Here is a 13,681-nt window from a genome sequence, read left to right on the forward strand (position 1 = left end):
AGCAGAAAGAAGGCCAGGGTGGCTGGTATGTAGTGAATGTGGAGAGGAGATGGTTATGAGATGAGTCAGAAAGAAAAGCAGAAGCCCAGTTAGGTAAGGCCAGAATGATAACAATTTTAAGTGCTTTGGGAAGACACTGAAGTTTTAAAACTAGGGAATAATGTGATCATACATATTAAATGTTGGAGAAGGAAATGGCAACCTACTCCAGTGTTCTTGCCTGGAGAATTCCACGGACAGAAGAACCCGGTAGGATACAGTCCACGGGGTCGCAAAGAGTTGAACACGACTGAGCAACTAACACACACACACACACATTAAATGTGCATACTTGTGTATTGTGTACTAAATTTTCCTCACTATAGAGGTGATTTTTTCCCCTCATTTCTAATATTGTAACTGTACTCATCATGGTTGGATTTTTAAAAATTATATTTCTCAGATAAGTAGAGCACTGTTATGCTTATACTTTTTGTAAAGTCATCATTGAGTAAGATTTACTTAGCCCTGCATTAAGAGATATCAATACCATTAAGGGGAAAATATATTCATACGACTTAAAGACCTCATATTGACCTGACCGGGGTTGAACCTATTATTAATAGTTCCAGAAATATTCAAGTATTTTCTTACATGAATGATCAATTATAATTACAATTACAATGATCAATTACAGTATGCACAATAGCAGTGCATGTGTTGCTTCAGTCTTGTCTGACTCTCTGTGACCCAATAGACTGTAGCCTGCCAGGCTCCTCTGTCCATGGGATTCTCCAAGAATACTGGAGTTGGTTGCCATCCCTCCTTCAGAGGATCTTCCTGACCCAGGGTTTGAACCCACATCTCTCATGTTTGCTGCATTGGCAGGTGGTTCTTTACCATTAGTGCCACCTGGGAAGCTCCCGTATAGCAGTACCACCAAAATTACATTTACGCTAGGGTCCTGATCAACTGAACAAGCATGTAGCACAACTTCTATTGCCTAAGGCAACTGAGAGAAATATGATGAACCTCAGTTTGATATTTGATTCCTAAGCAGTCACACTATTTACCTTAACCAAGACAGGATAATTGGATATGTACCTAAAATTTAACTTTTATACATATTTATACAATATTTATGTAGTCATGTTCCATTTCTCCTTCACCTTCTCTAATTTTGAAGAAGAAATAAAAATATGTTGTTCTGAATTTTTTTTCTTGGGGGACAATACTGTGGATTGTGACAGTACTGAACCTCAGAAAATTTGACAAGAAGAAAGAGGACAAAATTATAACTTATGTCAAAACCAAATAAAAGTATGCCTAGCCATTTTCACAGGTGGTGGTTGTTTTGTTTTTGTTTGCTTGTTTGTTTTAAATCATTCTTTTAAGAGTTCTCTTTATAGCAGAGGTTCTGAAACATATCCCATGTGGACCCGTGGGGATCCTCAAGACCCTTTCAAAAGATCCAGGTGGTCAAACTATTTCAATACAATACTATTAGTTTTTCTCATTTTTCTGACATTTGCACATATGGTACAAAGGCAATAGTAGATAAAGCCATTGTTGCCTGAGCACAAATCAAAGCCGTAGCACGAAACAATACCACACTGTTTATAATACATCGTATTCTTCACACCACACACTTGCTGTAAATAAATACATAAAGTGAAGTGGCAGTTTCACTTATGAATGTGTTTGATGAAATAGCAAAAATTATTAATTTTATTAAATTTCTACCTTTTGTATGTGTCTTGTGATGTAGTTAGAAAATATATATACATATTTAAATATATAATATATATATAAGGCAGTTCTGTTGAATACCAAAATCAACGATTATCTAGAGGAAAAGCAATTCTTCAGCTGTTAAGTTGAATTAGCTGCCTTTTTAATAAAATATCATTTTTACTTGAGAGAATGACTAACAAACTATCATCAGTCAGACTTGGGTATTTAGCAGATAGTCTCCTGAAAATGAACAAAGCAAGCCTGTCATTTGAGGGAAAACAATCGGTGTTTGTTGTCAATTATCAAGTTCAAGCTTTCAAATGAAAATCAGAATTTTGGAAACTTGTATCTGCTACTGTGAGCTTGACAGCTTTTCTATAAAGACTTTTTTGATGAAACTGGGGTGATATTAATGAAAGTGATTCTTTGATATCATATACTGATATATGTCAATTTATGGAAGACCTGCATAACTCAATGAACCAACATCTTTCAATGCATGATGACTGCAAAATCATGCATAGGTAAAAAAAAATCCATTCAAAGGGCTAGAGAGACCAATGGATTTTAATGTGACAGAATATGAAAAGTTCATTAATATGACATCAGATTGCACATTGTTACTAACCTTTAAGAAACCACCAATTTTTTTAGTTTGGTGTAGTATTAAAGGAGAATATCCACACTTATTTGAAAAGGTTATTAAAATACTCCTCCCTTTTCCAATTACAAATCTGTGTGAGGCCAGATTTCTTCATATACTTCAATTCAAACATTTGCAACATATTGAATGTAGAAGCAGGTCTGAGAATCCAGCTGTCTTCTATTAAGCCAAAAATTAAGGAGGTTTGCAAAAATGTAAAATAATGACACTCTTCTCACTAAAATTTTGTTTTGGAAGATGTAGTTCATTTTCAGTAAAATGTTATACATGTTAATATGTACTGGATTAATTATTTTTTAATGAATGAAATCATAAACATTTAGAAATTTCTCATTTTTAATTTCCAATACAGTCAATGCATATGGGTATAACTCATATAAACAAATGTTCAGTGGGGTCTTCAATAATTTTTAAAAGTATACTGCTACTGCTAAGTCACTTCAGTCGTGTCCAACTCCGTGCGACCCCATAGATGACAGCCCACCAGGCTCCCCTGTCCCTAGGATTCTCCAGGCAAGAACACTGGAATGGGTTGCCATTTCCTTCTCCAATGCATGAAAGTGAAAAGTGAAAGTGAAGTCGCTCAGTCATGTCGGACTCCTAGCGACCCCATGGACCGCAAGCCCACCAGGCTCCTCTGTCCATAGGATTTTCCAGGCAAGAGTACTGGAGTGGGGTGCCATTGCCTTCTCCATTTAAAAGTATAAAGGAGACCAAAAATTTGAGAACTGCTGCTTTAAAGAACGCTGCCATTCTTGATATTCAAAGCAGTCAAGCAAGAGGAAAATTTATTTCTAGGCTGTCAAGATTCTTTACTGTCAAAGTAATGTTACTGCATTTTTCCTTTAACTCTCCCCAAGTTAGCAGTAAAATGTCTTCTAAAAAAAATAAGATTATGCAAGCAAATATAAAGCTACACTTCCTTTGACTCTTCAGGAACATTTAAAGCCAAGATAACTGATATTTATGTGTGCTAATACCATAGTTTAGTCACTTAATTTAAAAAATATTACATTAATTGACTTTTACTGTTTTTAATCCAAGTGTCAGTGACAACAGTGAGTTGTCATGCTATCAAAGATGTCTTAATGGAAATTTAAACTCACCTGTAAATACATTTGGATGAGGGAAGTTAATAACAATAAGCTTCATCACCATTTCTGGATAACAGATGGCAATTAGCCAAGCAATCATGCCTCCCCAGTCATGGCCAATAAGAACACATTTGCTATACCCTGTAATTGAGAAATGAATGTTGACATCATTGAAATGGTGGGTGCATCGTTACGCATATATACTAGATATGTTTCTAAAACTAACCTTTCTACTCTCCTACCATAATTATGTACTTTCTGCAGATATTGAGTTTGGTGTTTACAAAACCTGTATGTATGAATCTGCTAGTGTAGTTTTTTTTTTAATTTTATTTTATTTTTAAACTTTGTATAATTGTATTAGTTTTGCCAAATATCAAAATGAATCCACCACAGGTATACATGTGTTCCCCATCCTGAACCCTCCTCCCCTCCTCCCTCCCCATACCATCCTTCTGGGTCGTCCCCAGTGCACTAGCCCCAAGCATCCAGTATCGTATCGAACCTGGATTGGCAACTCGTTTATTACATGATATTTTACATGTTTCAATGTCATTCTCCCAAATCTTCCCACCCTCTCCCTCTCCCACAGAGTCCATAAGACTGTTCTATACGTCAGTGTCTCTTTTGCTGTCTCGTACACAGGGTTATTGTTACCATCTTTCTAAATTCCATATATATGCGTTAGTATACTGTATTTATGTTTTTCCTTCTGGCTTACTTCACTCTGTATAATAGGCTCCAGTTTCATCCACCTCATTAGAACTGATTCAAATGTATTCTTTTTAATGGCTGAGTAATACTCCATTGTGTATATGTACCACAGCTTTCTTATCCATTCATCTGCTGATGGACATCTAGGTTGCTTCCATGTCCTGGCTATTATAAACAGTGCTGCGATGAACACTGGGGTACACGTGTCTCTTTCCCTTCTGGTTTCCTCAGTGTGTATGCCCAGCAGTGGGATTGCTGGATCATAAGGCAGTTCTATTTCCAGTTTTTAAGGAATCTCCACACTGTTCTCCATAGTGGCTGTACTAGTTTGCATTCCCCAACAGTGTAAGAGGGTTCCCTTTTCTCCACACCCTCTCCAGCATTTATTATTTGTAGACTTTTGGATCGCAGCCATTCTGACTGGTGTGAAATGGTACCTCATAGTGGTTTTGATTTGCATTTCTCTTATAATGAGTGATATTGAGCATCTTTTCATGTGTTTGTTAGCCATCCTGTATGTTTTCTTTGGAGAAATGTCTATTTAGTTCTTTGGCCCATTTTTTGATTGGGTCATTTATTTTTCTGGAGTTGAGCTGTAGGAGTTGCTTGTATATTTTTGAGATTAGTTGTTTGTCCGTTGCTTCATTTGCTATTATTTTCTCCCATTCTGAAGGCTGTCTTTTCACCTTGCTAATAGTTTCCTTTGATGTGCAGAAGCTTTTAAGGTTAATTAGGTCCCATTTGTTTATTTTTTATTTTATTTCCAATATTCTGGGATGTGGGTCATAGAGGATCCTGCTGTGATGTATGTCAGAGAGTGTTTTGCCTATGTTCTCCTCTAGGAGTTTTATAGTTTCTGGTCTTACGTTTAGATCTTTAATCCATTTTGAGTTTATTTTTGTGTATGGTGTTAGAAAGTGGTCTAGTTTCATTCTTTTACAAGTGGTTGACCAGATTTCCCAGCACCACTTGTTAAAGAGATTGTCTTTAATCCATTGTATATTCTTGCCTCCTTTGTCAAAGATAAGGTGTCCATAGGTGCCTGGATTTATCTCTGGGCTTTCTATTTTGTTCCATTGATCTATATTTCTGTCTTTGTGCCAGTACCATACTGTCTTGATGACTGTGGCTTTGTAGTAGAGCCTGAAGTCAGGTAGGTTGATTCCTCCAGTTCCATTCTTCTTTCTCAAGATCACTTTGGCTATTCGAGGTTTTTTGTATTTCCATACAAATTGTGAAATTATTTGTTCTAGCTCTGTGAAGAATACTGTTGGTAGCTTGATAGGGATTGCGTTGAATCTATAAATTGCTTTGGGTAGTATACTCATTTTCACTATATTGATTCTTCCAATCCATGAACATGGTATATTTCTCCATCTATTAGTGTCCTCTTTGATTTCTTTCACCAGTGTTTTATAGTTTTCTATATATAGGTCTTTAGTTTCTTTAGGTAGATATATTCCTAAGTATTTTATTCTTTCCATTGCAATGGTGAATGGAATTGTTTCCTTAATTTCTCTTTCTGTTTTCTCATTATTAGTGTATAGGAATGCAAGGGATTTCTGTGTGTTGATTTTATATCCTGCAACTTTACTATAGTCATTGATTATTTCTAGTAATTTTCTGGTTCTTTGAAAGGATAAATAAAATTGACAAACCATTAGCCAGACTCATCAAGAAACAAAGGGAGAAAAATCAAATCAACAAAATTAGAAACGAAAATGGAGAGATCACAACAGACAACCCAGAAATACAAAGGATCATAAGAGACTACTATCAACAATTATATGCCAATAAAATGGACAACGTGGAAGAAATGGACAAATTCTTAGAAAAGTACAACTTCCCAAAACTTGACCAGGAAGAAATAGAAAATCTTAACAGACCCATCACAAGCATGGAAATTGAAACTGTAATCAAAAATCTTCCAGCAAACAAAAGCCCCGGTCCAGACGGCTTCACAGCTGAATTCTACCAAAAATTTAGAGAAGAGCTGACACCTGTCCTGCTCAAACTCTTCCAAAAAATTGCAGAGGAAGGTAAACTTCCAAACTCATTCTATGAGGCCACCATCACCCTAATACCAAAACCTGACAAAGATGCCACAAAAAAAGAAAACTACAGGCCAATATCACTGATGAACATAGATGCAAAAATCCTTAACAAAATTCTAGCAATCAGAATCCAACAACACATTAAAAAGATCATACACCATGATCAAGTGGGCTTTATCCCAGGGATGCAAGGATTCTTCAATATCCGCAAATCAATCAATGTAATACACCACATTAACAAATTGAAAATAAAAACCATATGATTATCTCAATAGATGCAGAGAAAGCCTTTGACAAAATTCAACATCCATTTATGATAAAAACTCTCCAGAAAGCAGGAATAGAAGGAACATACCTCAACATAATAAAAGCTATATATGACAAACCCACAGCAAACATTATCCTCAATGGTGAAAAATTGAAAGCATTTCCTCTAAAGTCAGGAACAAGACAAGGGTGCCCACTTTCACCATTACTATTCAACATAGTTTTGGAAGTTTTGGCCACAGCAATCAGAGCAGAAAAAGAAATAAAAGGAATCCAAATTGGAAAAGAAGAAGTAAAACTCTCACTATTTGCAGATGACATGATCCTCTACATAGAAAACCCTAAAGATTCGACCAGAAAATTACTAGTGTAGTTTTTTTTGAAAATTTAGATGCCCAGGTCCATTATAGACCTAAAGATTCAGAACTTCTCTTGGGAATTTATACTTAAAGAAAAAGTCTGAAATAGTTCAGCTCTGGTTACATAAACCTGAGTTTGGAAAACCATGGTAAAGACTACACATACCTAGGTCATAAGCAAGATTACATTATTCATTTGACTAGAAAATTGCATGATGACAAAATTAGGCCAAGTCTGACTGAATTACCACAAAATATGAATGATATATGGCTGTTGGAAATCACTGTCTCTGATTTTATTGTAATCACACTAAATTACAATGCTGTATTGACACCCCCAGACTGCATCCATTTTTTCTCCTCTAAAAATATTGACCTGATCTATGCTCTCATTGGGAGAAGGCAATGGCACCCCACTCCAGTACTGTTGCCTGGAAAATCCCATGGATGGAGGAGCCTGGTGGGCTGCAGTCCATGGGGTCGCTAAGAGTCAGACACGACTGAGTGACTTCACTCTCACTTTCCACTTTCATGCACTGGAGAAGGAAATGGCACCCCACTCCAGTGTTGTTGCCTGGAGAATCCCATGGATGGAGAAGCCTGGTAGGCTGCAGTCCATGGGGTCGCACAGAGTCGGACACGACTGAAGCGACTTGGCAGCAGCAGCAGCATGCTCTCATTAGACTCTTGTAGAAATGGGTCTTTGGTTTCATGGGTTTCTCACTATACTGGCTCTATAAACACACTGGGTTTTAGTCAAAAGGGATGCAGTGGATTAGATTATTGCTATAAAATATTTACTCCTCCTTTTCGTCTTCCCAGTGCATAAAGGTAGTATACTTTACCACCAAGCCCCCCCCCACCTTTTCTGGCCTGAGGCATGCAGGATCTTAGTTCCCCCAGCAGGGATAGAACCCGTGCTTCCTACAGTGGAAGCATGGAGTCTTAACCACTGGACCACCAGGGAAGTTTCTTTACTATCCATTTCATATTAGACTTGGCAGTGTGATTTGCTTTGGTTTCTTGGTGGCTGTATGACTTGATTTGGGGCTCAGTCATGTGACTTGCTTTTGACCAATGAGCAGTGACCAGAAACTTGAAATATGTTTTGCTATGGGGCTCATCCTCTTGCCACTTCAACCACAGTGAGAAGAAGAGCTTCCCCCAGGTAGCTTCTCTCCTTTAGCTGGGGCTGCAACCCAATTCACTCTGAGAAGTCAATCCTAGCTGGACCTGTGGCCTGAGGCTAAGACCCAGAAGGGTTCAGCCTAAGGTTGACCTGCAGATCCAGCATAGGAATGAATGCCTTTGACTGTATGTCACTGAGATTGGGGTGGTTTGTTACACAATATTATTGTGGCACTAACTGATCAATAAAAGATAATGCAAGTGTTTCTGCATCTAACAATATGTTTAAATGAATATTTAAGTGTGGGTTCTAAAGAAATAAACTTTCTGAGAACAAGAATCAAATTTCTAATAATTAGTTCTGAAAATAATAAATAGTATACATTAAGTCAGTTTTTAAAAACAAATTTTGAGAGTCACTTTTGGCTGGTAACTGAATAGTTATTCTGGATGTATAATTTTAAATTCCTTCTATAGATATTTTGAGTTGTATGCCAAATGACAGGATCCAGATAACAGCTCAGGTAAATGGAAAGTACCATCCCAAGAAATGAGGTTATCAATTCACAATTTGTTGAATGTTAGTTCATTAAAAAGAATGAATACTATTTTTTAAAACCTACCTAAAGAGTCTAAAATATCCTTTATATCTGTAATTAGACAGTCCAATTTATAATTCTCTCGATGAACAGGAGCATCTGATTCTCCATAGCCTCTCAAATCCAGTGCTACAACTCTATATTCACTTTTAAATTCCCTTAGTTGGTGACGCCATGAATACCTGCAGAAAATAAGATATGTTAAAAATACCACACTGACGAATATAAAGAATACCATTACAGATTGTCTAAGTGGAAAACTGTAAGTAACTTCTCATTTTGGAGAAAGGTTATGTAGCCATGTGTGGGCAGGAAAGAAAAAACCTGTTTGAAAAGAAAGCACTCACATTATTAAAATTGACTTTTTTTTTTTTTTTAAACCAGCTCCAGTGGGAATGTAACAAAGGGCGAGAATTTACTGAAACTACAAAATACCAGATACCCTTAAGAAATGTACCTAAGAAGTCAATTTTCTAAGCTTTGCTTATATAATGCTTACCACTATCACTTAGTCTGTGCCTATAAGTGCTTCTGTATATTGTACCATTTGATTCTTTCAAAAAACTTGGGACCTGCCCAGGGACCCAATCCTCGGGAGGCTGTCACGCCTCGACCTGCCCGGGGATTTGATCTCTAGGAGGCTGTCACGCCTCAGTCTGCCTGGGGATCTGCACCCTGACCCGGGGATGCCTGGCTCTCAGGTTGCAACAGTTCTGGGTAGGATGAACTTACATCATATCTATTCCCGTCCACGGTGGGCAAAACAAACCTCTTAATTATCTATTCCTGTCCACGGTGGGCAAACTAGCAATGAGTTACAAATCTCTTAATTCTACCCAGCATTGGTAACACTGGAGATCTTGGGGACACCCAAACTCCAGTCCGGGGGGTCCCAGGAGGTCATCACGACTTGACCTGCCTAGGGATCGGTCTTTGAGAGGTTGTCATGCCTTGAAGTGGGGAGATGCTGGTCAAAGGGTATAAACTTCCAGCTGGAATGAGTTCTGGGATCTCAAGTATCTGGGATCTCATGGTGATTATAGATAAAAATACTGTATCAGAGACTTGAACATTGCTACAAGAGTAGATCTTAAACACTCTCAGTATGAAAAAAAAAAAAAAACTTGCAAGATGAAAATGTATTTTCCTAGAAGGGGGATTTTACTCAGCTTGCTGGTGCTGGTGCTGGTAAGTCGCTTCAGTCGTGTCCGACTCTGTGCGACCCCATAGACGGCAGCCTACCAGGCTCCCCCGTCCCTGGGATTCTCCAGGCAAGAACACTGGAGTGGGTTGCCATTTCCTTCTCCAATGCATGAAAGTGAAAAGTGAAAGTGAAGCTGCTCAGTCGTGTCAGACGCTTAGCGACCTCATGGACTGCAGCCTACCAGGCTCCTCCATCCATGGGATTTTCCAGGCAAGAGTACTAGAGTGGGGTGCCATTGCCTTCTCCGATAAAAAAACTACTTAAGATAAATCTCTGAGACATCCCTGGAGACCCAGTGGTAAATGAGACAGGGTCCTTGGGGCTGGTGCACTGGGATGACCCAGAGGGATGGGAGGGGGAGAGAGGTGGGAGGGGAGTTCAGGATGGGGAACACATGTACACCCGTGGTGGATTCATGTCAATGTATGGCAAAACCACTACAATATTGTAAAGTAATTAGCCTCCAATTAAAATAAGTAAATTTATATTAAAAAAAAAAAAAGAATCTGCCTGTCAGTGTCAGAGATACAGGTTCAATCCTTGGTCTGGGGAGATTCCACATGCTGAGGGGCAACTAAGCCCGTGTTCCACAATTAGAGAAGCCACCACAATGAGAGGCCCCAACACCACAACCAGAGAGCAGCCCCCATTCACAACAACTAAAGGAAGCCTACGCGTAGCAGTGAAGACACAGCACAGCCATAAATAAATAAATACATGAAATTTAAAGAAAAGAAAAAAGATAAACCTCTGCTTGCTAAAACAAAATTCTTCTGAGAAGATCCTGAACTATAAAGACAAGCAAGTGTGTGGTTAAAAACATTTAACAACAAAAATGGCCCAGGCACTGATCAATTAGAATGGCCCCAGGGACAGCCAGGTCCTGGAAGCTTGCTAGACCAGGTGTTCCCCTTATGCTTGATAATAAAACTGCAGAATTAATTGAAATACAGAGCTCCATGAGAGTTCCTTCTTCTAAGAAGCAAAATCATTATGGATAACAAACAGAAAAAGAGACTTGGATTTTTCAAAGTGACTCACTGTGTTATAGAACTCAAAATATGCATTAAAAGCATCTGCATGCACATCTGTTCATGGAAACACAGTATAAAATTATCTGACAAAGACAAATGGTAGATCATTGTCTGGAAAGATTTTTGGAGCACAATAGGAAAGAGAACAGAGTGATCTGAGATTATAAACCAATAATGAAGGGAGACTGCAATGAAAAATACACAAAACAATGAGAAGGAAGAAACAAATCGACCACTTTACATCAACAGCTAGATTATCAGGAAAGGTGTCAGACACATATTAGGATTTATGAATGGATAGAGTCTTTGGTCTATTACTAGGATATCTATGATTTGTGAAAATCTGCAAAAGCACTGCCAATGAACATGGATTTGAAAACTTTAACAAAAGTGTCTTTCTTAATAATCTAGATAATCTCTCTGGGTTGTAATAAACAACAGAAGCAGTTTGATTCCTTAGAAGATGCTCATCTGTCAACACATGTGATTTTATTTTTTCATGTTGTCGTTGTTGTTCAGTTGCCCAGTCTTGCCTGATGCTTTGTGACCCCATGGACTGTGGCACGCCAGGCTTCCCTGTCCCTCACCATCTCCAGGGGTTTGTACTCCCAGTCTCCTGCATTGCAAGCCGATTCTTTACTCTCTGAGCCACCAGAGAAGCCCTAAAAGGGGATGCCATGGCTGCATGGGCCAGGAATCGAACCTGGGCCTCCCATGTGGCTGGCGAGAATTCTGCCACTGAAGCACTCATGCACCTATTTTCTCATAGCCTTACTTAATATTTTGAATTGATTTTTTTTTATGTCTTTGTAACTGAAGCCTAATTCTTTCTTCTTTATAATCCTTCATCCCCAATCAATAAAGTTCAGTAAATTTAACCTCTTAAATATTAATATTTCCTTAATCACTTTTCCTATCCATCCCTGATATCATTACCTTCATTCGGGCATCCATTTATGCAGCAGCCATTGATTGGTCTAATTGTGTGTTTCATTCCCCTTGGCTCTATTTTCTATAAAACCAGAGTGACGTAATAAAAACACAAACTCTTTCTTGACTCTCAGTTACTCACGACATGAAGCCCAAGCAGGTTATTTTGGCAGATAAAACCTCTAAGATTTGACCTTCCTAATCTTCCAGCTTGACTACCTTATACCCTCTATCATTTGCTATATCATAAAAAAGGGCTAACATCTATATCTGTCTTATTACATGCCAGGCACAATTCTAAGTGCTTCACATATAGCGAGGCTGATCTTCAAAATAGTAGTATTAAAGTAAGTACTATTATTATCCCCATTTTACAGATGAAGAAACCAAGGTACAGATTGGTTTGTGGATGAGCTGAAAGTCACAGAGTTAGCAAATAGCAGAGCCAGGATCCAAACCCAGGTGGTCTGGCCTGAGAACCCATGCTATGCTGCCCCTGCAGCACTTATCTGCTTGCAGTGAATAAACACGGGTCTTGTTTTCATGACTTCGTTTACACAATTTCCTTTTTCTGAAACTTGGTCGCTCCTCAGCATTTCCCTCCTCCCCACACCCCGTCCTTCACGCCTCACTGAACTCCTCTTGCTGGGCATCGTCTCTTCTAGACGTCCCAGGTTCCCTCCTTCACAGGCGCGTCGGGTGGCCCCTTCCATGTTCCTCCATTTGTCCGCACACTCTTCAGTGCACGGGCATGTGCTTTACACTAATCTGTGGGTGCCTGGACTGTGCCACTTGACTGTGAGCTCCTTGAATTGCCTGGCAGATGTGAAGATGCTCAATAAAGATTTGTCGACTGAGTAAAACAATGGAAAAACGAAAGCACTGAATTATGATAGTGCTAGAGATACCAGTTGTTCAGTAAAACTCTGTCCCAAGTTCAAACTCAAGTTCAAACCTTGGGACAACTCTGAACTAAAGTTCCCAGATTCCTCTTGGGGGAATTTATATTCAATTTCTACTAAAATGTGCATTGTTTTAATATCCTAAGTACCTGTGTCTTTGTTTAGAATTCATTTAAGTAGAGAGTCAAGGTAGAAATTTGACTCAAAATAATGTGTACAGTCCTATAGCATTTTACATTTAATGTAAACATAATACCTGCATATATTATTATGCTATTAATAATTTAAATTGCCTTCCAAATAAATCCAAATATTTCTAGTATCAATGAGTGGGGCCAAACAATATCTTAAACATTTCTAGGGATATTTAAAGGCTGCAACTGCTATCTTAATAAATTACAAAATAATTTTTAAATGTAATCTTCCTAGAGTTCATAAATAAAGCATATTTGATTTACACATTAACTCTAAACTGAAAAAGAAATCACCCCAGTGATAGACTGATGAGCATGTCATTCACATGAATAAAACAAAATAACCCCCTTGATACAAAAATGAAACATAAAATCAGTAACTCCTGAAAATATTATAAATAAACAAAACTAGCTATTTTCATGCACACTGTTCCCCTCCTTCCCCACCCAGTTGCTCTGTTGTTGTTTAGTCGCTCAGTCGTGTCTGACTCTTTGCTAACCCATGGACTGTAGCCCACCAGGCTCCTCTGTCCGTGGAATTTCGCAAGCAAGAATACTGGAGTGGGTTGCCATTTCTGTCTGCAGGGGATCTTCCCCACCCAGAGACTGAACTTGAGTCTCCTGCATTGCAGGCAGATTCTTTACCACTGAGTCACCTGGGAAGCTCAAGCAGAGGACACTTCACAAAAAGCAACTTCTTTCTTAGTTATTCTTAACACAAGGAGGGCTCCTAGTTTACCAGGCTAGCCTCTTTGAGATGCAGAATATACTCTTCCCTTTTACAATGGAGAAAAAGCCACAGTCATCAGGCTCTGTGCTCAGCTG

The 13,681-nt window shown here is 38.5% G+C and overlaps 1 protein-coding gene across 1 annotated transcript in view; it reads right to left on the bottom strand.

The window, feature by feature from the left end:
* The window catches only part of EPHX4 (epoxide hydrolase 4), a 36,967-nt gene that overhangs the window by 17,895 nt on the left and 5,391 nt on the right, over window positions 1–13,681 (bottom strand). Inside the window, exons 3-4 of the mRNA XM_005894671.2 lie at window positions 8,617–8,774; window positions 3,484–3,612 (exon numbers count right to left, since the gene is read on the bottom strand). Of these exons, the coding sequence (XP_005894733.1) occupies window positions 3,484–3,612; window positions 8,617–8,774 (287 nt within the window). The remainder of the gene's footprint in view (window positions 1–3,483; window positions 3,613–8,616; window positions 8,775–13,681) is intronic.

This window comes from Bos mutus, chromosome 3 (assembly GCF_027580195.1).
Source record: "Bos mutus isolate GX-2022 chromosome 3, NWIPB_WYAK_1.1, whole genome shotgun sequence".
In the NCBI taxonomy this organism is placed as follows: domain Eukaryota; kingdom Metazoa; phylum Chordata; class Mammalia; order Artiodactyla; family Bovidae; genus Bos; species Bos mutus.